Here is a 25,986-nt window from a genome sequence, read left to right on the forward strand (position 1 = left end):
CGGATTGGTCGAGCCTGCCTTTTGGCCCGCCCCGGGATTTAAAGGGCCCGCTTCACCGCGCCACCTTGAGAGCCGCTGCTGGTCCCGGCCTTGCGGCCTGCGGGGGAGGCTGCCCGGAGGAGGCGGCGACTGTGGCAGCGGCCGTGCGTCCCTGACCCCCAGGATCAAAGCTTCCTTCCTGCCAGGTAAGTCACCAGTAGTTCGCGCGCGGTTCCCCTGCTCCCATCTCTGAGGTGGCCTCCCAGCCAGGATCAAAAGCTCTTGTCCTGGGATCCCTTCCACATCACCTTTCAGACTCCCTTTCTTGTCGTGTCCCCTGCCAACACCTTCGCTTCCCTGTAGTCCCTGGACCCTAGAAGGGCTTTGTTGGCGGCCTTTTGCCTGGTGGGGGTGAGATGGACTCCGCGGATACAGGAACCCTCCCCAACCATACATAGAAAGATGCACTCGGCCTCTAATTGTCACAGAATCCCCCCTCTGTGCCCTCCACACAGAGTGACTACCTTGGAAACCAAAGATCTCCCTTTCCCCTTGGCCTATGTGATATATGGGCCTAGAATGTACATCATTCGATCATCATCACACCAGATTGTTGACTGTATTCAAGACACAGGTCCTTCATTCACTTAAGGTCACAGTGCATTCAGAACACCCACCAACACTCACAGCTGGTGGCTCAGTCTGATGTACTTTAGATTCACATCTTTCCCCAAGCCCTGAGTACCAGCTGTGGGATCAACAGCCCCAAGCTGAAATCTTGAGTCCTCAAGTCAAAGACTAGGAGGCCCCATGGACACCCTGTGCTTCCTTTCTCTGTCTCCCCCCTCCCCCCTTGGCAGATCTAACCACCTGTCCATCCTTCCATCCATCCATCCGTGGGGGTCCACAATGGCCACCTTCAGCCGCCAGGAATTTTTCCAGCAGCTACTGCAGGGCTGTCTCCTGCCTACTGTCCAGCAGGGCATTGACCAGATCTGGCTACTCCTTGCCATCTGCCTCGCCTGCCGCCTCCTCTGGAGGCTTGGTAAGTGCCTGTCACACCATGTGACACCATGTCAGATGTTAGTATATTTGCCACAGTTCATCCATACCAAGCCATATCGTGCCAGGCCAAGCCAAGCCCCAACAGACTTAGCTCATCAGGCCAGGCTCCACTCCATCATACCCCATCATACAGTGCTTCAGCACATCATGCCACACGTGCAAAGCCACAACCCGTTATAGCAAGTCTTGTCTTTCAGTATCTTAGATTTTGGAGATTGGAAAGTCAAGCTTCTTCCTATCTTGAGATAGAAATATTTATAGCCTAAGGTTATGAGATTGTGGAATGCTGATGTTACAGGATTAGGGAATCCCAAAGTACCATGATTAGAGGGTTTGGAGATACTGACAAGTTGAAGTTCTCACTTTCTAGGTTTCCAAATGTGGGTACTCTGGATTTCTATAATCAAGGCATGATGAGATTTCAGGATTCTGGGATCCTGGAGTGTTACCACATTTACAGCAGGCTCGCATACAAATGATAAGATTCGAAGCCCTTGAGCTTAGTAGTGGTGACCTATCTCACTACTCAGGAGGGTGGGATCTGAGGATCATGGTTTAAAGCCAGCCTGAGCAGAAAAGCCCAAGAGACTCTTATCTCCAAGTAATCAGTAAAAAGCTAGAAGTGGAGCTGTGGCTCAAGTGGTAAAGTATCAACTCTGAACAGAAAAGATTAATCCAGAGCATGAGGCCCAAACTTCAAGCCCCAGTATGGCATAGACACAAAAAGGTTTGAAGTCCTGAGAACTTCTGTAGGTTGCAAAATTTTTGAAAACCTTAGATTCAAAAGTTCTACTCATTTCCCATTTTATTTTAAGTGAATATCTTATTTTTCCCCAGGATGATGATGATGATGATGATGATTATTTAGCTTTTACATCATCTTAATTCTCAGAGCCAACCTGCATGAGTTTACAATACCCTCATCATTGCCAACTATTGTAGGAATCATAGTCCTTCTTACATGTACCTTCTTACATGTACTCGTACTCAACAAAGAGTTCTGGGTTGCCAAAGAGGATTCGCTGATTGCACCTGTTGGTAAGGCTTTGTTACAAATTAAACAAAGACACATACACACAAATGCTATGGGATCATTATTTTTACATATTTCAAAGCTACTGAAAAATAGGACAGTACAATGAACACCCATATATGTGTAATCAGATTCCCCAAACTTACCATCTTGTCATGTTAGCTGGCTTTACCCTCCTTTCTGTCCATCTATTTATTACCATCTATCCATCCATAATCTTCCTGAACCACTTAAATAATGTGCTGACATGACATTTCACTATAAAACCTTCAATGTATTATGGGCCCCAAGAACAAGAAAATCTTCTCCCATGGTTTCAACCATCTCCCCCCTAAAAATTTTAACCTACTGAGCACTGGTAGCTCACACCTACTCCATCACCATTCTCATCTACCTACTTAGGAGGCTGAGAAATGAGGATGGTTCAAAGCTAGCCTGGGCAGGAAAAGTCTGAGAGACTCTTATCTCCAGTTAACCACCAAAAGCTAGAAGTGAAACTATGGCTCAAGTAGTGGAGTGCCAGCCTTGAGCAAAAAAGCCAAGGGATTGCACCTAGTCCTTGAGTTCAAGCCCCAGTACCAGAACCAAAAACAAAACAAAACAAAAAAAACCCAACACTTGGGAATAGTCATATTGTCCAACGTGAGCTGATATTTAAATTTCTTCCAGGGTCTCCAAAATATCCTTAATAGTTGTTTCTTTTCTTTAAACCCAGGCTCTGGCACCCCAGTCAGCTCCCCAATACCAGCTTTGGGTCCCCTCCAGTCCCATCACATTCTAACCTCTAGACCTTTGCCCAGGCTGTGTGCCCTCTGCCCAGGTCCTCTTCCCCTTCCCACCAGTCCACCAACCTCCCCTTTTCTTGTTCTCTCCCTCTCTCTATCTCTCCCTCTTTCTCTCCCTCTCTCCTCTTCTCTCTCCCTGTCACCTGAAGGGTTACCATCCTACCTGAAGCATGCAAGCACCGTAGCAGGCGGGTTCTTCAGCCTCTACCACTTCTTCCAGCTGCATATGGTTTGGGTCGTGCTGCTCAGCCTCCTGTGCTACCTCGTGCTGTTCCTCTGCCGACACTCCTCCCACCGAGGCGTCTTCCTCTCCGTCACCATCCTCATCTACCTACTCATGGGGTATGGGTTTGTGTCTTCATCCTCCCTGTTAAAAGAAAGTCAAAGGTAGCCAGGTTGCTCATTCAGGAGGCTGAGATCTGAAGATTGACCCTCAAAACCAGCCTGGGGCAGAAAAGTCCATGAGACTCATATCTTTCCCTACCAAAAAGTCAGAAGTGGAGGTGTGGCTCAAGTGGTAGAAGACTAGCCTTGAGTGAAAAAGCTAAGGGACAGCATCCAGATGCTGAGTGCAAGCCCCGGTACTGGCACAAAAAAAGAAAGGAGTCTGGGAGAATTGTTCAAACAGGGTACCCTGTAGACTTGTCCTTTTGTGAAACTGTATAGAATGGGTTGGGCATAAGCTTGTCCTGGAAAAGGGATCCTGTGAATTGTGCAGAGCAGGAGAAGGCACCTTGGAATCCCCCACCTTCCTGTTCTGTGATCTCCATGATGTCATGGGTACTGGGGGACTAAAACTAGTACCTTATTTCCTCAGTGAGATGCATATGGTGGACACAGTGACATGGCATAAGATGCGAGGTAGGTGGCCTTGTCCCAGCCCTCCTATCCCTTCCATATCCCAGCTACCCCTGCCCTGACTCTTTCCTCCCGTACTTTTCTCCTCTTCCATCACCCCACCATGCAGACCTTGCTTTCCCCTTGAATCTGTGGCTCTTCCCACCGTTTTCCCCACCAGTCTGTCTGTCCATCTATATGGGTCTGATGCTCTTGAGTAAGGCTATCTACCTGTCCTGGACCAACTTGCCTACTAAGCTGTCTAACTCTGTACCCACCCACCACTTTTTTCCTTTGTGTGTTTGTGTTTGTGTGTATGTGTGTGTGCGCGCGCGTGTGTGTGCGTGTGTATGTGTTTGGTACTGGGGTTTGAACTTAGGGCCTTGCACTTGCTAGACACATGCTCTACCAACTGAGCTATGGCCCCAGCCCAGGACCCCCATTTTCCTACTCACCTCCCACCTGGTACACCCTATCCCTCCAAACTGACCTGCTCACTTGCCTGTCCACTTGACCATGGGCCCCATACATAGGGGCCCAGATGATCGTGGCCATGAAGGCAGTGTCTCTGGGCTTCGACTTGGACCGGGGCGAGGTGGGTGCAGTGCCCTCACCTGTGGAGTTCATGGGCTACCTCTACTTCGTGGGCACCATTGTCTTTGGGCCCTGGATATCCTTTCACAGCTACCTACAGGCTGTCCAAGGCCGCCCACTGGTGAGTTCCCCAGTGGAAAAGTGGGGACAGGGGCTGTGGGAGCTGCCATGGGACAGAGTTTATGGAGTCTTAATTCCTACAGAGTCGCCGATGGCTACGGAAGGTGGCCTGGAGCCTGGCCTTGGCCCTGCTGTGCCTCGTACTTTCCACTTGTGTGGGCCCCTACCTCTTCCCCTACTTCATCCCCCTTGATGGTGACCGCCTCCTTCGCAAGTGAGCACAGCCTTCCAGGCCCTTGCCCAGCAGTGGGGGGGGGGGGTAGAATGGGGTGGGCTAGGGGCCTGGGGTCTGCCCAACTTTGAGCCTGTCTCTTAATGCTTCTGTCTGTCTTCTGTTACTACAGCAAGAAACGCAAGGCCAGGTAAATGAGGGCAGGTGCTGAGGGCGAATGGGATGACCCAGGGTGGGGGCACAGCTTTGGACCAATTGGTTCCAGAAGTCTGAATCTATCTGACCATGGCTAGACAGAGATTGAGTGTCCATCAGTGGATGCCTGTTTGACCAGGATCAGCTCTGTGACTCCATGGATGACTGACACTCTGACACAATGTGTCTGGCTGTCCATCTGTTCACTTGTTTCACCATTAGAAACAAGTTACATGGCTCTCATGGGAAGTGACAAGTGTGTATTGCTTGGTGAATCTAAAGTGTCTCTGACTCTGGCTAGGGGGATGCATGACTTGTTTGCTGATGGTCACTGATGCCGTGAATGTGGGACTGTGATGGGGTATGTGGCCATCATTGGCTGGGAAAAAGCTGAGCTGATGATTCTGGCCTGCTAATTGTAGTCTGCCTATAATATGTAGTGTGTCTTTCTATGATGGATCCTGCCTGTGTGTCTGCCTTCTCTGATTGTGTGGTGTTCTCTAACTGAGAGATTATGGCCAACTGTAAGCCTGTGCCTGTCTACCTCTGGCTTTTACACCAGCATTGGGTCTGGCTACATGATTGACCCCCATCCCTAATCCACTGGCTGTTGATTATGTCTGATGCTAAAGCAACTTCAAAAAGTCAAATGAACTGGGTGGTGGTAGCTCACCCCTGTAATCCTACTCAGGAGACTGAAATCTCAAGATCATGGTTCAAAGCCAGCCTAGACAGAAAAATTCTCTGAGACTCTTATCTGCAGTTAACCTGTAAAAAGCAAGAAGTAGAGGTGTATCTCAAATGGTAGAGTGCCAGCTTTGAGTGAAAAACCAAGCAAGAACATGAGGCCCTGAGTTTAAGCCCCAGTATTGCTCACGTGCACATGCGCATGTATACACACACACACACACACACACATCAATGACCAGCATCCCCAAGTTAAGCAGGCAGGCATGAATCCCAGAGCTGATTTCAGACTGTGTGCACAATGCTGCCCAGCTTTGAACATATCTGATGATGAAGCTAGTGCGTTCTGTGTGTGTGTGTGTGTGTGTGTGTGTGTGTGTGTGTGTGTGTGTGTGTGTGTGTGTGTGTGTGTGTGATTGGTCTTGTTAGCGAATTCTGTTAGAGAACTTGAAGGCTGGAAAGCTGAAAGCATTTGTGTTTGGCTGGGTGGCCATTTCCAGGTGCAGGACCATGTCATATCACAGAACAGCTTATGCATCCTTTTAAGCCACTTAAAACCCACTGCCTGACAGTGTATGTGGGTGTATGACTCTCATAATCTGCCTCTTGCCACTATGCTTCTGTCTGTCTTGTCTATGAAGAACTCAGGCCGGCTCCCAGGGCCTCTCTGACTCTTCTTTTCTTTCTTCTCTGCTGCCTTCCTGACCCCTGGGGGGCCCTAGAGGCACCTTGGTAAGGTGAGTCCACAGAGTGGGGGCTAGGGATGCTGACACATGGTGGGGTATCATGGTGGGGCGTAGGTATGATGCCTCTCTCCCTGCCCCTCTGTCTTTAGGTGGCTCCGAGCCTACGAGAGTGCTGTGTCCTTCCACTTTAGCAACTATTTTGTGGGCTTCCTGTCTGAGGCCACAGCCACGTTGGCAGGGGCTGGCTTCACAGAAGAGAAGGATCACCTGAAATGGTAGGGAGGGCTTGGGGGCCTAGTGTCACACAGGGTGCTGCCTAGAGGAGCTACAGGGAGGGAAAAGGGGGATACCCAGGGAAGAAAGAGCTAAGACAAAAATGTGGCAACCGGCCATCCACCAGTGACTCATGCCTGTAATCATAGCTACTCAGAAGGCCAAGATTTGAAAATCAGGTCAAAGCCAGACCATATAGGCAAGTCCAAGAGACAGTGATCTCCAATTAACAAGCAAAAAAATCAGAAGTGAAGCTTTGACTTGAGTAGTAGAGTCCTTGAGCACAAAAGTTCATGGACAGTACCTAGGCCCTCAGTTCAAGGCCCAGGACTAGCACACACAAATGTGGAAGCCAGATGGGTTGAGATCCCAATAAGATTTACACATCCTTTTCATCTACAGGGACCTGACAGTGTCCAAGCCAATGAAAGTAGAACTGCCCCGATCTATGGTGGAAGTCGTCACAAGCTGGAACCTGCCTATGTCTTATTGGTTAAACAACTGTGAGTCACCAAGTCACCTTTCCAGGGGAGTTGATAATCCAGGACCCTTTAAACATTTATACAGTAAATATATTAAACAAATACTATGTGTTGAATACTAAAGATACAAGGACTAAAAAAAAAATATGCCTGTAATCCTAGCTACTCAGGAGGCTGCGATCTAAGGATCATAGTTCAAAGCCAGCCTGGGCAGGAAAATCCTTGAGACTAATTTCCAGTTAACCACCAGTAAACCCAAGCAAGAACGTCATGAAACTCTTATCTACACTTAAATAACCAAAACCCAGAAACAGGGGTGTGGCTCAAGTGGTAGAGTGCTGAGTGAAAAAGCTAAGGGACAGAGCCCAAGCCCTGAGTTCAAGCCTCAATACTGGCACAAAAATTAAGTAAATAAGGTCTGGGAATGTGGGTTAGTGGTAGACTGCTTGCCTAGCATGCATGAAGCCCTGGATTTGATTCCTCAGTACCACATACACAGAAAAAAAGCCGGAAATAGCACTGTGGCTCAAGTGGTAGAGTGCTAGCCTTGAGCAAAAGAAGCTCAGGGACAGTGCTCAGGTACTGACTTCAAGCCCCAAGACTGGAAAAAAGTAAATAGATAGATAGATAGATAGATAGATAGATAGATAGATAGATAGATAGATAGATAGATAGATAGATAAGAGAAAAAGATACAATAGTTCATATGGTGATGAGTGCTATGATAAAAATAATAAGAATCATAAGAATAACAAAGCAGGGGCTGGGAAGGTGGCTCAGTGGTAGAGCGCTTGCCTTGCATGCTCGAGGCCCTAGGTTCGATTCCTCAGCACCACATAAGCAAAAAGAAAAAAGCTGGAAATGGCGCTGTGGCTCAAGTGGTAGAGTGCTAGCCTTGAGCTGAAGTGCTGAAGGACAGCGCCCAGGCCCAGAGTTTAGGCCCCACTACCGGACCCCCCCCCCCAAAAAAAAAAAGAATAACAAAGCAGGTAAAGATTATCTAGTAATACTAGCCAGAGTCAGGAGAAGTGTGGCAATTTTAAATAAATGAGATCAGGCAAGTGTCAAGGAGGACATGGCATTTAAGGAAAGATGTAAGGAGGTGAAGGAAAAAGGAACACAGGTATGTGGGGAAAGACAGTGACAGATGGAGGGAGCAACAGGTGCAAAGGCCTTGAGGCAGGAGTTTGATGTATATAAGGAACATCAAGGTTGTTGAGGGGATTGGGAAGATGGTAGAGCTTATGCTTAGTAACATGTGCAAACGCCCAGGTCCAATTCCTACCTGGAGAAAAGAAAGAAGGTCATTGGGGGCAGGTACAGAGTAAGAAAGAGGGTCAGTGGCGAGACATGTGCTGAGAGCCTAGGGGGCCTTGAAGAGAACTTGCATTTTTGTTTTAGAGAGAGACAGTCCCTCAGGGAGGGCTCTGAGCAGAGAACAGCTGTGAGTAACATGGGTTGTAACAGGATCTCTTCTGGCTGACAGACTGAGGGGAAGGGGAAAATGAACTTAGGAGGCCAGGTAGCAGACCAGGTCAAGGTTAGTGGTAGCAACAAGGCACATGGGGAGGGTCGAGATCAAATTCTGGATAAGTTCTTTAGAAGAAACTGACAAGATTTGCTAAGAGTTTGGATTTTAGGTATAGGAGTGGGAAGATCATGAGTTTGAAAATTTCGCTCTAAGAATGTGGAAGAGTTGCCAGTGATTGAACTCGGAATTACTTAAGAGAAGCAGGCTGAGGTGGAAGTGGGGGGTTGAAAAATCTGGAACTAAATCTTTTTTATTCCACTCCTGGGGCTTAAACTCAGGGCTGGGCTCTGTCCCTGAGCCTCTCTGTGCTCAAAGCTAGCGCTCTACCACTTGAGCCACAGTGCTACTTCTGCCTTTTTCTGTTCATATGGTACTGAGGAATCAAACCCAGGGCTTCATGCATGCTAGGCAAGCACTCTACCACTAAGCCACATTCCCAGCCTAGAACTAAGTCTTGAGTGTGTGAACTTTGAGGATATCCTAAGGACTTTTTTGGGGGACTGTAGCAATCTTCATCCTGTCTGTGGCTCTGGGGAAGAGCAGAGGACATTTCTAGACAATCGTGTGTGTGTGTGTGTGTGTGTGTGTGTGTGTGTGTGTGTGTGTGTGTGTGTGTGTGTGTGCACGTGCTCACTTTCTGGTACTGGGGCTAGAGTTCAAGGCCTGAGTGCTGGCCCTTAGCTTTTTCACTCAAAGCTAGTACTCTCTCACTTGAGCCACAGCTCTACTTCCAGAATTTGCTGGTTAACTGGAGGTAAGAATCTCAGGACTTTCCTGCCCAGGCTGGCTTTGAACCATGATCCTCTGATCTCAGCCTCTTGAGTAACTAGGATTATATGCATGAGCCCCTCATGCCTGGTTCTAGATAATTTTGACCCAGATCTCTCTCCTTTAGATGTTTTTAAGAATGCTCTTCGTCTGGGGACCTTCTCAGCTGTGCTTGTCACCTATGCAGCCAGTGCCCTCCTACATGTGAGAAGGACCAAATGGGATGGGGGTGGGGGACATGGGGAGATGGGATGGCAAGGCTTCCTCCTTACTCACCTCATTGCTCCCCTTGGCCCCCAGGGCTTTAGCTTTCACCTGGCTGCAGTACTGCTGTCCCTGGCATTTATCACTTATGTGGAACACGGTAAGTGCAGGGCCCAGCCCAACAGACAGTTGGAAAGCTGACTAAAGTCTGAAGTCACTGTCCTCTGAAGCTAACCTCCCCTCCTTACCTCCTTGCACTGCCCAGTCCTCCGGAAGCGCCTGGCTCGGATCCTCAGTGCCTGTGTCTTGTCGAAGCAGTGTCCACCAGACTGTGCACACAGGCATCGCTTGGTGAGGTTTCAGCTTGGGCCGTGTCATGCTCAGCACTCCTCAAAACTGGCACTTCTGTCTTCATCTTGTATCTGTGTCAAGGGGACCCCAGGTTTCTCTTCTGGTGCCTGAGCTACCCCCATAACTTCACCTCTACTCCTCTGCATCTGTTTTTTCCAAAGAAGCATTTATTGAGCACTTGCTCTGTACATATCTGTCATCTGCACCCCTTCACCAACATTTTTTAAGCTTCTGCTGGTTCTAGGAGCTGGAGACACAGGTGTGACAAAACTGGCCCAAGTTCAGGCCCTGTGGGACAAGCACATTAAAGGGAGTGACTAAGTCAATCAAGTCTGATAATAGCTTGCCAGGTAGTGAGTGGCCCTAAACACAAAGGAAGCCCCCAAGTGGTAGTGACTTTTGCAGTCTTTTTTTTGTGTGTGTGTGTGAAAATACTGTACAGAGGGATTACAATTATATGGACAAGATAATGAGTACATTTCTTATCAAGCATTGTAGCTTCCTCCTTTGTTTCCCTTTCCCATCCCTTCCCATCCTCTCCCCGCCCCCCCCACCAAAGTTGTAAAGTTCGTTTTTGACATGACTTGTACATTTCATTGTTGCAATGTGTCCACCTGTATCCCTATTTAAATGATTTGTTTTTGCCCTTCCCCTCCACATATTATACCGACATCAAATACAGTGAAAGCAGGGCTTAAACTGTGGGGGAGGGACATACAAAGCAACAAAGAAATAAATGTGTTAGAAACAATCACATGAAAGAAAAAAAAAACATTTGAAAAATATGGAACACTTCACGAATTTGCATGTCATCCTTGCGCAGGGGCCATGCTAATCTCTGTATCGTTCCAATTTTAGTATATGTGTTGCCGAAGCGAACACTGCAGTCTTTTTTTTTTTTTCCTGCTGGTAATGAAGCTTGAGCTCATCAGCGTCTGAGTCCTTAGCATTTTTGCTCAAGGCTGGCACTCTACCACTTGAGCCACAGCTCCACTTCAGGCTTTTCTTTGCCAGTCCTGGGGACTGAACTCAGGGCCTGGGCTCTGTCCCTGCATTTCTTTTGCTCAAGGCTAACACTACAGCTCCACTTCAGGCTTTTTCCTAGGTTAGTGGAGATAAGAATCTCGTGGAATTTCCTGTCCAGGCTGGTTTCATACCATGATCCCAGAGTAGCTAGGATTACAGACATGAGCCACCGGTGTCTGGCAGCACTTCAGGCTTTTTGCTGGTTAATTAGAGATAAGAGTCTCTTAGACTTTCCTGAACCTGGCTGCCTTTGGACTGTGATCCTCAGATCTCAACCTTCGGAATAGTTTGCGAGGATTGATAACAGATGTGCGCCATCAGCACCAAGTGACTTTTGAGTTCTTTGCGTGAAGGAAGGGACAGGGAGAGGCATCCTAGGCAAAGGGCACAGCCAAAGTAAAGGCCTGACATGAGCTGGGAGTGAGCCTGCAATCTTTAAGGAACCCTCAGTGAGCTGAATAAGCAAGGGCTAAAGTGAGGGAGATGCATGTCTTCTAGGCCACGATGGGACTTTTTTTGTCAGTCCTGGAGCTTAAATTCAGGGCCTGGGCACTGTCCCTGAGGCTTTGTTCTAGCCTAGTGCTCTACCATTTTGAGCCATATTTCCACTGGCCATAAGAGTCTCAAAGGGGCTGGGAAGGTGGCTCAGTGGTAGAGCGCTTGCCTTGCATGCATGAGGCCCTGAGTTTGATTCCTCAGCACCACATAAGCAAAAAGAAAAAAGCCCGAAGTGGCGCTGTGGCTCAAGTGGTAGAGCACTAGCCTTGAGCTGAAGAGGTGAGGGACAGCCCAGGCCCAGAGTTCAGGCCCCACGACCGGACCCAAAAAAAAAGAGTCGCAAAGACTTTCTTGCTCTGGCTGGCATTGAACCACGATCCTCAGATCTCAGCCTCCTGAGTAGCTAGGATTACAAGAATGAGCCACCAACACCCAGCAGGAATTGTTTTTGTGTTGATATCCGTTCTGTTTATCATTAAAACAAAAACCATACAGACCATCTCAAATTGTCTCCCACCCTGCACCAATGCTCACCACCATAGTCTCCCAGCCTAAAATGCCTATTTTTGTTTTTCTGCCTGAATGTTCATCTCTCACCCAACCCAGATGCCTTCATGGTTAATATAAGCACCCTTGACCTTGGATGCTTCTGTGTGTCCCTCAAAAGCCTTCCTGTAACTTCTCTTTCCTACCTTGGGATACCCTGGGCATTTTGATCCCTGGCACCCATGGTGCCTTATGTGGCCCCTTGGGCTTCCCTACACAGGTGGAGGTGGGAGGGGGTGTGAAGCAGTGAGGAGGTCCAGCTGTGGAGTGTATCTATCTGCCCTCCACAGAGCCTGTGGGTACGAGCTTTAAACTTGCTCTTTGGGGCCCTGGCCATCTTCCACCTGTCCTACCTGGGATCCCTGTTTGATGTTGATGTGGACGACGCCACAGAGGAGCAGGTGAGGAGGGGTTCTGCACTGCGGGGGGGTGGGAGGTGGGGGGAGTTAACTAGGAATGGCACTTCCTGATCATGGGAAAATGTAGACAGAGGCTAGAGGCAGCCAAGAGCATCTCTGGTTATGTGACTTGGCTTGAACCTCTTTTCCATTGTTCCTCACAGTGAGTCACACTGTTGGCTTTGTACATTTGTGCTGGTACTGGGGCTTGCATGTAGGGCCTAGTTGCTGTTTCTTAGCTTTTTCACTTAAGGCTGGGACTTTATCATTTAAGCCACATCTCTACTTTCTACCTTTTAGGTGGTTAATTGGAAATAGAATCTATTGGGTTTGTCTGCCTGAACTGGCTTTGAACCTACATCCTCAGATCTCTGCCTCCTTCCTGAGTAGCTAGGATTACAAGCATGAGCCACTGGTACCTAGCCTCAAATAGGTGTGTGTGTGTGTGTGTGTGTGTGTGTGTGTGTGTGTGTGTGTGTGTGTGTGTGTGTGTGTGTGAGTATGCGTAGGGGCTTAATAAACAATATTCAACTTTATTCAGTTTAGGTACATTCTGGGTTTCATTTATTTTTTTTTTGTTTTTCTTTTTGGTCCGGTTGTGGGGCCTGAACTCTGGGCCTGGGCGCTGTCCCTCAGCTCTTCAGCTCAAGGCTAGCGCTCTACCACTTGAGCTACAGCACCACTTCCCGCTTTTTTTTCTGCTTATGTGGTGCTGAGGAATCGAACCCAGGGCCTCATGCATGCAAGGCAAGCGCTCTACCACTGAGCCAACTTCCCAGCCCTTGATTTATTTATTTTTTATTTTTATTTTTTTGGTGGGTCGTGGGGCTTGAACTCTGGGCTTGGGCGCTGTCCCTCAGCTCTCCAGCTCAAGGCGAGCGCTCTACCACTTGAGCTACAGCGCCACTTCCGGTTTTCTGGTGGTTTATTGGAGATAGGAGTCTCACGGTCTCTCTTGCCCGGGCTGGCTTTGAACTGCGATCCTCAGATCTCAGCCTCCTGAGTAGCTAGGATTACAGGCATGAGCCACCAGCGCCCGGCCCTTGATTTATTTTTTAAGTAGAGTTTTTGTTGTTGTTGTTGTTTTTTTTAATTTCATTTATTTATTTTTGCCAGTACTCGGACTTGAACTTGGGGTCTGGGCACTGTACCTGAGCTTCTTTTGCTCAAGACTAGCACTCTACCACTTGAGCCGCAGCACCAATTCTGGATTTTTGTGTATGTATATGTGTGTGCCAGTACTGGGGCTTGAACACTGTCCCTGAGCTTTTGTGCTCAAGGCTAATGCTCTACCACTTGAGCCACAGCTCCACTTCTGTCCATTTTGTTGGTTAATTATAGATAAGAGTCCCATGGACTTTCCTACCTGGGGTGGCTTCAATCTGTGAACCTCAGATCTCAGCCTCCTGAGTAGCTATGATTACAGGCATGAGCCACCAGCACCTAGCTTGAAATAAATGTTCTGTCTTTTTTTTTTCTTTTTTCTTTCATACTTTTTTTTTTTTGGCGGCGGCGGGGGGGGGGGGGGGTCAGTCGTGAGGCTTGAACTCTGGGCCTGGGCACTGTCCCAGAACTCTTCAGTTCAAGGCTAGCATTCTACCACTGGAGCCACTGTGTCACTTCCAGTTCTCTGGTGGTTTATTGGAGATAAGAGTCTCAGGGACTTACCTGCCCGGGCTGGCTTTGAACCATGATCCTCAGATCTCAGCCTCCTCAGTAGCTAGGATTACAGGCATAAGCCACCTGTAAAGGCTACTTGTAGCCAGGTTCTGGTGACTCACACCTGTAATCCTAGCTACTTGGGAGACTGCAATCCGAGGATTATGGTTCAAAGCCATCCCAGACAGAAAAGTCCATGAGATTCTTATCTTCAATTAGCCAGCAAAAAGTCAGAGTTGAGGAATGAAGCTCAAGTGGAAAAGAACCTGCCTTGTGGAAGTAGAGCTGTGGCTCAAATTGGTAGAGCACTATCTTTGTGGGGGGTTTTGTTTGTTTTCTTTGCTGGTCATGGGGCCTGAACTCTGGGCCTGGGCACTGCCCCTCAGCTCTTCAGCTCAAGGCTAGCACTCTACCACTTGAGCCACAGCACCACTTCTGGCTTTTTCTGCTTATGTGGTACTGAGGAATTGTGAACCCAGGACCTCATGCATGCAAGGCAAGCATGGTAGAGCACTATCTTTGAGCAAAAGAGCTCGTGGACAGTGCCCAGACCTTGAGTTCAAGCCCCACGACTGCCCCCCCCCCTAAAAAGGAACCTGCCTTGAATGTAAAAGCCAAATGAGAGCTCGATGTCCTGAGTCAAAGCACAGTATTCTCTCTCTCTCTCTCTCTCTCTCTCTCTCTCTCTCTCTCTTTCACACACACACACACACACACACACACACACACACGATCTATTTGGTTTTTGTTTTTTGGGGGGGTCTGGTCGTGGGGCCTGAACTCTGGGCCTGGATGCTGTCCCTCAGCTCTTCAGCTCAAGCCTAGGGCTCCACCACTTGAGCCACAGCGCCACTTCCGGCTTTTTTTTTCTTATTGCTTATGTGGTGCTGGGGAATTGAACCCAGGGCCTCATGCATGCAAGGCAAGCGCTCTACCACTGAGCCACCTTCCCAGTCCACACACGATCTATTTGTATTTACTGAATGGACTACACACCTTCTTTGGTAATTTTTTTTGTCTTGAAATGTTTTTCTAAGGTAGCTAGGTGCCTGTGGCTCACACCTCTAATCCTAGTTACTCAGGAGGCTGAGATCTGAGCATCATGGTTCAAAGCTAGCCTGGGCAGGAAAGTCCGTGAGACTCTTATCTCCAATAAGCCACTAGAAAACTGGAAGTGGCACTGTGCCTCAAGCGGTAGAGTGCTTGCCTTGAGCTGAAGAGAGCAGGGACAGTGCCCAGGCCCAGAGTTCAAGCCCCAGGACCAACCAAAAAAAAAAAAAAAAAAGATTTTTTTCTAACGTTCTTTATTTATTAAGGAGTTTACAGGTTACAGAATAGGAAAGTTCTCCTGTTTCTTAAAATAATTTTTTTGGAGTGGGGATCAAATCCAGAGCCTCATGCATACTAAACATAATCCCACACACACTAATCTACACTCACAGTTCCTTAGAATGATTTTGTGTGTGTGTGTGTGTGTGTGTGTGTGTGTGTGTGTGTGTGTTGAAATCGGGGCCTCAAATTGCTTGGCTGGCTCTCTACCACTGAGCCATGCCTCCAGCCTGGCTTTTTGCTGGTTATTTTGGAGATGGAATTTCTTGGACTTTTCAGTCTAAGCTAACTTCAAAACATGATCTTCCAGGTCTCTGTCTCATGAGTAGGTAGGATTAAAGAAAAAACATGTCTGAGTGCCAGTGCTCATACCTGTAATCATAGCTACTCAGAAGGCTAAGATCTGAGGATCATGGTTCAAAGCCAGCCCAGGCAGGAAAGTCTATGAGATTCTTATCTCCAATTAACCATCAAAAGCTGGCAGTGGAGCTATGACTCAAGTAATAGAACACTAACCTTGAGCACAGAGAGAGTGTCCAGGCCTTGAGTTCAAAACCCAGTACCAACAACCCCTCCTTCCCCCCCCCCCCCCGCCACACACACACACACACACACACACACACACACACACACACACACACACACACGGAAACACAGACTATATCTGGTTAGCTTTTATTTGTACTCAGGCCCTTCCATACCTTGGGGATATCAGTGAGTAATTGAAATGTTCTTGGGCTGGATTTTCCTGAGACTCACTGTCTTTGCTTAGTAGAACTATTGTATCTCTCTTTTCCACAGGGCTACGGCATGGCGTACACTGTCCACAAGTGGTCAGAGCTCAGCTGGGCCAGTCACTGGGTCACTTTTGGATGCTGGATCTTCTACCGTCTCATAGGCTGAAGCATATGCCCCTCATAGCCCCCTTAAGATCCCTCTTCAGGGTGCCAGCTTTGATGGGGGATGCAGAAAGGCTCTATCACTACTCCTTGACTCCTCTGTGTCCTCAACCCCCACCACCCCTATACACAGACACACACACACACACACACACACACACACACACAATCTCCATGCCTGTCAATCCCCACCTCACCATCAGGCAGGAAAAGGTGGTCCTTGCTGGGGCTTAGGAATGGGGGATACTTGGGGAAGCAGAGATGGGGAGATCCAGGGCCTCCCTGCCTGCCCTCTTCTTTTTTATATACAGTTTGTTATTGTCAAATAAAAGTAGAAATATAAAATAGGCTCTTTCTTCACTGCTCAGAGGGAAATAGAGTGAACAATGAAGCAAGCACAGCAGTAGGAAAAAGTTTGGAAACTGAAAACTATGAGGAAGGAGCAGACTGTGATTGGTTCACTCTTTTATGATTGTTCCTGATTGGCTGATAAGCCCGAGGATGGCAAGGTCTTGGTGCTATTTGATTTGAATGGGGCTGGATTCTGGGGGGGAAAGACAGATATTCATTGGCTAGAAAACTGAGATCACTATTCCAAATGATTTATCGTACTGGGACCAGAAAGAACGCAAGACAGATGACAGGTTGATATTATTGGTCCTTAGGACTGAGGATTATGGTTGTCTGGATTCTGACTGAATGCTTTGTGGATGCTCACTAGTTTAGTATTATGCCATTCTGGTTAGCTATTTAGAATTGGCAGGGTTGAGGATCTCCATGCCAATTACCTTGTCGGACTGAGGGGTCTGGGTCCTGATTGGTTATGATTTGAAGTCCGTGGCGGTGAAGCTGACCGTGCCTTTAGGACTGAGGGTTTCTGAGGACTGCGGGGACCAGGGACAAGGTTTTGTAGCGTGCACGGTGTGGTCAGCCACTTATTTTCCTTACATTAAGAGTGGGAGTTGGTCTGGGAACTTACTAGTTGCCCAGAGAACAAAGGCACAGGGTAGAAGACTAGGCTGTGAACGTGGAAGACTTACACCTTGATTATTCTACGCGGAACAGAAAATTAGAAGTCAAGAACTGCTGCAGAATGGCTACAAGCTTAAACATCTACCAAATTTGGCGAATCCCCACCCCATCTCGCTCCTGATTTGATTGCAGCCAACTGCGAAAACCGCACAACGCGTGAGGACTAGGCTAGCGACAAACCCAAAGCTCCTATTGGTTGTGTTTCGCTTTCGTTTTTCCCTATTGGCCCACTCCATTAGGTGGGGAGCCCGTGGGGCGGGACTTAAACCAGGGCTGTTTTACCCAGTCAGCCAGTCCAACTGGAGTCGGAAGCCTGAGGGGAAAGAAGCATCTACCACGCTGCTCAGGTGAGTGCTTTGCGCACCCCCTCCAACCCCACTTAGGCCTGCACCACCAGCCGCCCCGAGCCCCGTCCCCCGTCTGGTCCTACACAGGACTCCCAGGACCATAGTCTGGACGACAGAAGGCTCGCCCTTTCACCGGGATGCTGAGGCAGGGTGGGGGTGGGGGGCTAAGATTGGTAGTCTCTGTGCTGGGCTCCCCTTTACCAGGTTAGCGTAGCCTGTGGGGTCGGACCCCACTTCTCCTAGACTTTCTGACAGGTTGCCGGCATTGTATGCTATTGCCTGGAGGCTTTGGCTTCTGGAATACTGGGCCTTAGGACTGACTTCTTAATCTCATTTGTCCTGTGGCAGATTTCTAGGCTCTGGTCCCCACTAGCTTCCTGTGCCATCCTACCCTACCTTGAGCACCCCGTGCTGGCAACAGGCTCTCTTGACAGTGTCTCTCAGTGGTTCTCAGGTGTCCCACGTCAGACCATTACCCTACCCCTCACACTCCCACTCCATCCCCCATCCCCTCCACACCACCCCCTAGGGCTGAGACCAGGTCCAGTTCTTTGTCTTCTCCACTAGACTGTGACCAGTGAGGATTGGGCCTAAGCCTGTATGTCCCTTATCAGATTGTGACCCCTGAGATCTGGACCAAGGCCTGGAACTAGCTGTCTGTTTCTTGGGTTTGGTTTCGTTTTTATAATTTTATCGTCAAGGTGATGTACAGAGGGGTTACAGTCACATATGTAAGGTAGTGAGTACATTTGTTGTCAAAAGTTGTTACCCCCTCCCTTGTTTTACTTCCACTTTCCCTCCCCCTCCCCCTAGCTATCTGTTTTATCGATTTACTTTTGGGTGTGCAAGTGCTGGAGCTTGAACTGAGGGTCAGAGCACTGCCCTTACCTTTTTCAACTCTACTTTTGGTGATTAATTGGAGATAAGAGTCTCATAGACTTTCCTGCCCAGGCTGGTTTTGAACTATGATCCTCAGTTCTTAGCCTCCTGAGTAGCTAGGATTACTGACATGAGCCTCCGGTGCTGGGCCTTTAGTCCAGCTTTTAAAACCACAAGCAGGGCTGGGAAAGTGGCTCAGTGGTAGAGTGCTTGCCTTGCATGCATGAGGCCCTGGGTTCGATTCCTCAGCACCACATAAGCAAAAAGAAAAAAGCCAGAAGTGGCGCTGTGGCTCAAGTGGTAGAGTGCTAGCCTTGAGTTGAAGAGCTGAGGGACAGTGCCCAGGCCCAGAGTTCAGGCCCCACAACCGGACCCAAAAATAAAATAAAATAAAACCACAAGCAATCAGATTTATGTATTTATTTCTCTGTGTGTGTATGTGTGTGTGTGCTCGCACATGTGCACATGCCAGTGATTGAATTCAGGGTCTAGACTCTCTGATCCTTAGCTTTTTCTCTCAAGGATGGTTCACTACTACTTGAGCCATACCTCCACTTTTGGTCTCACTGTCTTTCCTGCCTCTGCTAGTTTTGAACTGTGATCCTCAGATAGCAGCCTCCTGAATAGCTAGGATTACAAGTATGAGCCACCAGTACCCAGCTTCTTTTGTTCATTTTTATCATTAGATTATTTTTCATCCAGTTTTACAGTCTTATCAAAAGGTAAATTCAGTTCCTTTACATTTTTTTGTAGTGATACTGTATGCATTTGATTTAATCATCTCTGTCTTTTCTGTTTACCCAGGTATTTCTGTTCCTCTTTTTTCTTCCCTGATTGTCACTCGAAGTTACTCAGCCAGCCAGCCCATAGAAACATGACTACCAACAAAAGTCCCTTGCATCCCTACTGGCCTCGGAACCTGAAGCTTGACAACTTTGTGCCTAATGACATTCCCACCTGGCACATCCTAGCTGCCCTGTTCTCTGTCTCTGGAGCCCTAGTTTTGACCACATGGCTGTTAGCCAGTCGTACTTCAGTTGTCCCACTGGGAACTTGGCGGAAACTGTCCTTGTGCTGGTTTGCAGTATGTGCATTCATTCACTTGGTGATTGAGGGGTGGTTCAGTTTCTACAACAAGACTCTTCTTACAGACCAAGCCTTCTTATCCCAACTCTGTAAGTCCTAAGTTCTTGTGTTAGATTGGAGGGAAGGAATTTTCTGGGTAGGGTTTGAATGTTTTACCTACCAAGTCTTCCATTAACTTAATTGTTTTTTTATTTTTGCCTGTCCTGGGACTTGAACTCTGATCTTGGGCACTGTCCCTGAGTTAACTTTTCTCACTTTTCTACCACTTGAGCCACACCTTCACTTCTGGGTTATTGGTGGTTAATTGGAGATAAGAATCTCATTGACTTTCCTGCCTAGGCTAGCTTTGAATCATGATCCACAGATTGCACAGCCTTCTGAGTAGCTAGGATTACAGGAGGGATCCACCAGTGCCTGGCTCCTTCTTTTTTTTTTGGTCCAGTCGTGGGGCCTGAACTCTGGGCCTGGGCACTCTTCAGCTCAAGGCTAGCGCTCTACCACTTGAGCCACAGCGCCACTTCCAGCTTTTTTCTTTTTGCTTATGTGGTGCTGAGGAATCGAACCCAGGGCCTCTGGCATGCAAAGCAAGCACTCTACCACTGAGCCACCTTCCCAGCCCATGCCTGGCTCCTTCTTGAGTTTATACATAAATAATACGCATAAACCTCAGTTTGTCAATTGTAAGAAGGTAATAGTTCTCAGGAAGCCGGGCAACGGTGGTTCACGCCTGTAATCCTACTACTCAGGAGGCTGAGATCTGAGGATCGAGGTTCAAAGCCAGCCCGGGCACGAAAGTCCGTGAGACTCTTATCTCCAATAAACCAGAAGTGGCGCTGTGGCTCAAGCGGTAGAGCACTCGCCTTGAGCTGAAGAGCTGAGGGACAGCGCCCAGGCCCAGAGTTCAAGCCCCACGACCGACAAAAAAAAAAATAGTTCTCAGGAGGCTGAGTCAGCCCAGGCAGGAAAGTCTGTGAGACTCTTATCTCCAGTAAACCACTAGAAAACTGGAAATAAAAGAAGGTAATAGTCAGTACTCAAATATATGTCAGAAATATAGAACAGTGGCAAGCTTCCAGTGTGGTGGTATATACTTGTAATCCCAGTACTCAGGATGATTGTGAGCTCAAGGCCAGCTTGGGCTACATAGTTAGACCATGTCTCAAATAATTGAGCAGTGGCAAGCAGTAGATTTTATGTAATGATTTTTTTGTTATTTTTATTATTATTTTTATTTCTTTTTACATAAATAGTAACATTCTTCTTCTGTGTGTAAGTGTGCCAGTGTGCCAGTGCTAGGGCTTGAACTCAGAGTATGGGTGCTGTCCCTGAATTTTTCTTGCTCATCATGGTTAGCACTCTACCACTTGAGCCAAAACTCCATTTCTAGCTTTCGTTTAGGGGGTTAATTGGAGATCAGAATCTCACAAATTTTCCTGCCCAGGCTAGATTCAGACTGAGATCCTCTGATCTCAGTCTCCTGAGTAGCTAAGATAACAGGCATGAGCCACTGGCTGTGGGCATTACTACTTCTATTTGTTCTTTCTTTTTTTCTTTTTGGCTTAAACTGGGATTTGAACACAGTACCTTACACTTTTGCTCATTGGCTGCTGCTCTACCAACTGAGCCACTACTCCAACCCCAACATTCTCCTTCTGAACTTTGCTTTTTTAGGGAAGTCACTCCTTATCATTCCATAAAGAGCTTGTTTGCTTGCTTGCTTTTTTTATGATACTGGAATTGGAACTCAAGGACTCACACTTTCAAAACATGTATATTATAAACATTTTTGGCATGTATCTCCCTTCTCCAATCTCTGCATTCTTGACAATACTCCTTTTGGTCTCATGAAGTTTTTGTCTGTATGTGTGCTGGTAGTGGGGCTTGACTCACAGCCTTGAGCACTTGCTTGGCTTTTTCAGTTTACACTTGTTGCTTAACCACTTTAGGCACACTTCCACTTCTGTCTCATTGTTGCTGCTTAATTGGAGAAAAGATACTCTGGCCTTTCTGCCTAGGCTAACTTCAAACCATTTTCCTCAAATCTCAGCCTCTCTCCTAAGTAGCTAGGGTTACAGGTGTGAGCAATATGTCTTTGTATTGACCATTGCTTTATCTCCTTTGGGTAAATATGTTGAAGTAAAATGGCTGGGTCTTACGGTAGGTATATGTTATGTATTATATAACTTTAGGAAAAACTACCAGAGGCTATGGATGTTGATTAGTGTTAGAGTGCTTGCTTATTAGTATACGTGAGGCTCTGGGTTCCAGCCCAGCACCAAATAAATATCCCTACCAAAATATTGCTGGTGGCTCATGCCTGTAATCTTAGCTACTCAGGAGTTTGAGATCTGAGGATCACGGTTCAAAGCCAGCCCAGGCAGGAAAGTCCGTGACTCTTATCTCCAGTTAACCACCAGAAAACCAGAAGTGGCACTGTGGCTTAAGTGGTAGAGCACTGGCTTTGAGCTGAAGGGCTCAGGGACAGTGCCCATGCCCAGAGTTCAAGCCCTACAACTGACAAAAAATTATGCTGGAAGTGAAGCTATGGCTTCACAGTATCTGAATTCAAGCCCTAGGACTGCACACACAAAAATGGTATGCTGTGTTATATTTCTATCACCAGAACTGGATAATTCTGGTTCCTCAATATCTGCATCAAAATTTGGTATATTCAGGTGGTAAGTTTTAGTCATTCTAATGGATGTAAGTGATTTGTTTTCTTTAGTGTTCTAATGGAAGTTTGACCATATTGGAATCCTCTTTTGTGAAGAATCTATTATCTCTCTCTCTTTTTTTAACTGAGCTACATTCCCTATACTTGGTGATCTTTTTCTACTTCTTTTTTTGAAATTTATTCTTTTTTTATTGTAAAGGTAATGTACAGAGGGGTTATAGTTACATATGTCAGATAATGAGTACATTTCATTTTGACCAGTGTCACCCCTCCCTCATTTTTGCCCAATGTTTTTTGGTTCCAGTCCTGGGGCTTGAACTCAGGGCCTGGGCATGGTCCCTGAGCTGCTTTTGCTCAAGGCTAGCACTCTACCACTTGAGCCACAGTGCTACTTCCAGCTTTTTCTGTTTATGTAGTACTAAGGAATCGAACCCAGGGCTTCATGCATGCTAGGCAAGCACTCTACCACTAAGCCACATTTCCAGCCCTTGCCCAGTTTTCCCTCCCTCCACCCTCCCCCTCTCCCTCTCCCTTTCCCTTTTTCTTATTTTCTGCTTACTCTTTTTTTTTTTTTTTTTTTTGGTCATGGGCCTAGGTGCTCTTGAGCCTTGAGCTCATGGGCCTTGAGCTCTTCAGCTCAAGGTAAACACTCTACCACTTGAGCCACAGTGCCACTTATGGTTTTCTGAGTGGTTTCGTGGAAATAAGAGTCTCATGGACTTTTCTGCCTGGGCTGACTTTGAACCGTGATCCTCAGATCTCAGCCTCCTTAGTAAGTAGGATTATAGGCATGAGCCACCAGCGCCTGGCTCTGCTTACTTTTTATTCACTCATCTGTTCATCTGTATCTTCTCCCTCCTCCATTTTCTTTTCTTTTCCTCCAAATTTGCTTTATATAATTGGATGAATATAAATTAATGAACAGAAACTTAAGCAAGATACATGTAACAATTTAACAGAACCTGATAAATGAAATTCTTTCATTGTTTTTTCAAACTCATCTTTAAGTCTTTACATCATGGGGCTCATATGGAAATTAACATACGGACATTACAGTTGAATGCCAAATTAACTAATTATGGCATATTAAATTCTTCTATAATGCAATCATGAAGACCCTTCACACCACTTGTGTTTTGTATGTAGAAAAGTGTTAGAATCACAAATCCAACTCAAAAAAATAATAAGAAATATTTGACTTGTTATCTGGAGACTGCTTCTCCTTTCAATAATGATTTTTAGTTGTAACATCAATGAGATGAACAAATAAGTCACCTTTTGAGAACATAAGGAAAAATAAACACATGCAAAATGTATAAAACACACTACTACATCTTTACTAGGCCATCTCTACTTCTAATACTTCAGAAACTTAGAGATTTAGCATACTCTTCCTCCATTTTCTTTTACCCCCTCATTGCCTGTTTTATGCACTTCACTATCTATACATACCTCCTTTTATGCTTTCTGCTGTTGTGGTGGGTGTGGGGTTTTGGTGGTTGTGTGTGTGTGTGTGTGTGTGTGTGTGTGTGTGTGTGTGTGTGTGTGTGTGTGTTTCTAACTAGGTTTTAACTAGGCCTCATGCTATTACTTCACTGTTTTGCTCAAAGTTGGTGCTCTACCACTTGAGCCACAGCGCCACTTCTGGTTTTCTGGTGGTTAATTGGAGATCAGTCTCATGGACTTTCCTGCTGGGGCTGGCTTTGAACCATGATCCTCAAATCTCAGCCTCCTGAGTAGCTAGGATTACAGGCATGAGCACTTAAAATTCAAACTGCTACTCTCTTTTCACAGCTGAGGGAACTGAGGCATAAGGATGTTATGAAGTCTGTCTTACTGGGGCACTCACAAATGTGAATCTCTATTTTTGCCTTTTCTCATATCTTTCTGTTTCCTTTTAGGGAAAGAGTATTCCAAGGGAGACAGCCGTTACATCATGTAAGTGTTTACTTCTTTTTTTTTTTCATTGTGAAGGAAAAAATCACAGTTTCATTTATTTTTATGAGACAGATTATGTGACACCTGCAGTAATTTGTGGTGAGTCAGGGAGCACTAATGGGGTGCCCTGAAGACAAAGCACACTGAGACCAATGTCCCTCCATCCTTTCTCTTAACAGTTGTGACAACTTTATCGTCTGTATGGAGACCATCACAGCTAGCATGTGGGGACCACTCAGCCTGTGGGCAGTGATTGCCTTTCTCCGCCAACAACCAGTTCGTTATGTTCTACAGCTCATGGTCTCTCTGGGTGAGAAAAAGATCATACTGGGCACTAGAGGGCTTGAAGGTGGGATCCACAGACACAGGAACATCCCTGTGGAGATTATTATCCAGGGATAAGTTTGACTGAATGCCAAAAATATCCTGAGGTTTGAGTAGAACAACCCAGCCATGCTCTGAACTTATCTATCCAGCAAGGGGCTCAAGCCTATAATTCTACTACTCAGGAGGATTAGATCTGAGGATCATGGTTCAAAGCCAGCCCAGGAAGGAAAGTACATGACTCTTATCTCCAATTAACCACCAAAAAGCCAGAATTAGAGCTGTGGCTCAAGTAGTAGAGCGATAGACAGCCTTGAGCAAAAGCATTCAGGGATCCAGGCCTTGAGTTTCAACTCCAAGACTGGCACCAAAATTTTTTTTCTTTAATTTCTGGAGCTATGAAGTGTTCCTAAATTCAGAATGTTTCCACACTATTTTTTTAAATCTCACTTTCCTGATTTCTCGGATTTTCAGCTCTGATTTCAGAGTTCTTTGAGTGTGAGATCCTGAGCTTTGAGACCTTGAAGGATACATTGAAATAGAGAATTTGGGCTAGCCCTTCCTTCTCCTCATGGGGGCTTCTCTTTCCTCTTCCCTCCCACAGGCCAGATCTATGGAGATGTTCTGTACTTCATGACGGAGTATCGAGATGAATTCCAGCATTCGGAGATGGGCCACCCAGTCTATTTCTGGTTTTATTTTGTCTTCATGAATGCCTTATGGCTGGTGATACCTGGAATCCTCTTGCTCGATTCTGTGAAGCAGCTTACTCATGCTCAGAGTATGTTGGACTCCAGAGTCACAAAAACCAAGAGGAAGTTAAACTAACGACCAGTGGACTGAACTGGAGGACTTCATGAAGACGCACTCTCCATTTACCAGAAGAATCTAAACCTGATCTCACATGTTGGAGGAACAAAGCGAACTGATCTCTCATATTCAGGCCAATAACCAAAAAAATAAGGGCTATATTGGAGGTATTGTCAGGAGCAATTGGGAAAAAGACTTTTTACAACCAGTTAATAAAAGCTCTTCAATCTAACATAGAGTGACTTTTAATTATGAATCCAAAGATGCCCTGTCATTAACCCCCACAGACCCTTTCCACCCATCACTAACTCATCCACAGATCCAAATCATCATCATAGACCTCCCAACTCTAACCTCACCAACTCCTAGCACTGACCCCATACATGCCTATTATTTTCCCCTACAGATCCCATAATTTACTACCTAGATTCCCCCTTTAAGACCATCCCATGGTTCGCACCATAGACCCTATCATTGATTCCATGGTTCACTTGTATTAGTCAGCTTGGGCTGCCATAACAAAAAGCCTAAGCCTAAGCCAGCGCTGGTGGCTTACGCCTGTAATCCTAGCTACTCAGGAGGCTGAGATCTGAGGATCATGGTTCAAAGCCAGCCCGGGCAGGAAAGTCTGTGAGACTCTTATCTCCAATAAACCACTAGAAAACTGGAAGTGGCGCCATGGCTCAAGCAGTAGAGCGCTCACCTTGAGCTGAAGAGCTGAGGGACAGCACCCAAGCCCAGAGTTCAAGCCCCATGACCTACCAAAAAAAAAAAAGCCT

The 25,986-nt window shown here is 46.8% G+C and overlaps 2 protein-coding genes and 2 non-coding genes across 5 annotated transcripts; 2 read left to right on the plus strand and 2 right to left on the minus strand.

Moving 5' to 3' along the window:
• The first annotated feature begins 70 nt into the window (after positions 1-70).
• On the plus strand, positions 71-16,434 carry Porcn (porcupine O-acyltransferase). 2 transcript variants are annotated; one of them, XM_042669239.1, is made up of 14 exons: positions 71-185; positions 840-1,024; positions 3,012-3,204; positions 3,680-3,723; positions 4,233-4,414; positions 4,497-4,627; positions 6,190-6,204; positions 6,303-6,428; positions 6,829-6,929; positions 9,335-9,411; positions 9,508-9,571; positions 9,677-9,762; positions 12,123-12,233; positions 16,020-16,434. In XM_042669239.1, exons 2-14 carry the CDS (start codon positions 889-891, stop codon positions 16,119-16,121), a joined length of 1,368 nt encoding a protein of 455 aa, XP_042525173.1. In that variant the 5' UTR covers positions 71-185; positions 840-888; the 3' UTR covers positions 16,122-16,434. The 2 variants fall into 2 exon arrangements, with proteins under 2 accessions (XP_042525173.1, XP_042525174.1); XM_042669240.1 differs by lacking the exon at positions 6,190-6,204.
• LOC122098824 lies at positions 2,005-2,129 on the minus strand. The gene has a single exon (XR_006145814.1). It is a non-coding gene; the product is annotated as a small nucleolar RNA SNORA40 (small nucleolar RNA).
• Positions 10,541-10,644, minus strand: LOC122098821. Its single transcript, XR_006145811.1, has one exon. It is a non-coding gene; the product is annotated as a U6 spliceosomal RNA (small nuclear RNA).
• A 970-nt stretch (positions 16,435-17,404) lies between the features above and the next one.
• Positions 17,405-25,439, plus strand: LOC122098778 (EBP cholestenol delta-isomerase). The gene is made up of 5 exons (XM_042669226.1): positions 17,405-17,496; positions 19,180-19,550; positions 24,037-24,073; positions 24,253-24,383; positions 25,002-25,439. The coding sequence occupies exons 2-5, from the start codon at positions 19,250-19,252 to the stop codon at positions 25,223-25,225; spliced, it is 693 nt and encodes a 230-aa protein (XP_042525160.1). The 5' UTR covers positions 17,405-17,496; positions 19,180-19,249; the 3' UTR covers positions 25,226-25,439.
• The last annotated feature ends 547 nt before the right edge of the window (positions 25,440-25,986 follow it).

The sequence above is a fragment of the Dipodomys spectabilis genome, unplaced genomic scaffold (assembly GCF_019054845.1).
Source record: "Dipodomys spectabilis isolate Male_0828 unplaced genomic scaffold, ASM1905484v1 ptg000492l, whole genome shotgun sequence".
Taxonomy (NCBI): domain Eukaryota; kingdom Metazoa; phylum Chordata; class Mammalia; order Rodentia; family Heteromyidae; genus Dipodomys; species Dipodomys spectabilis.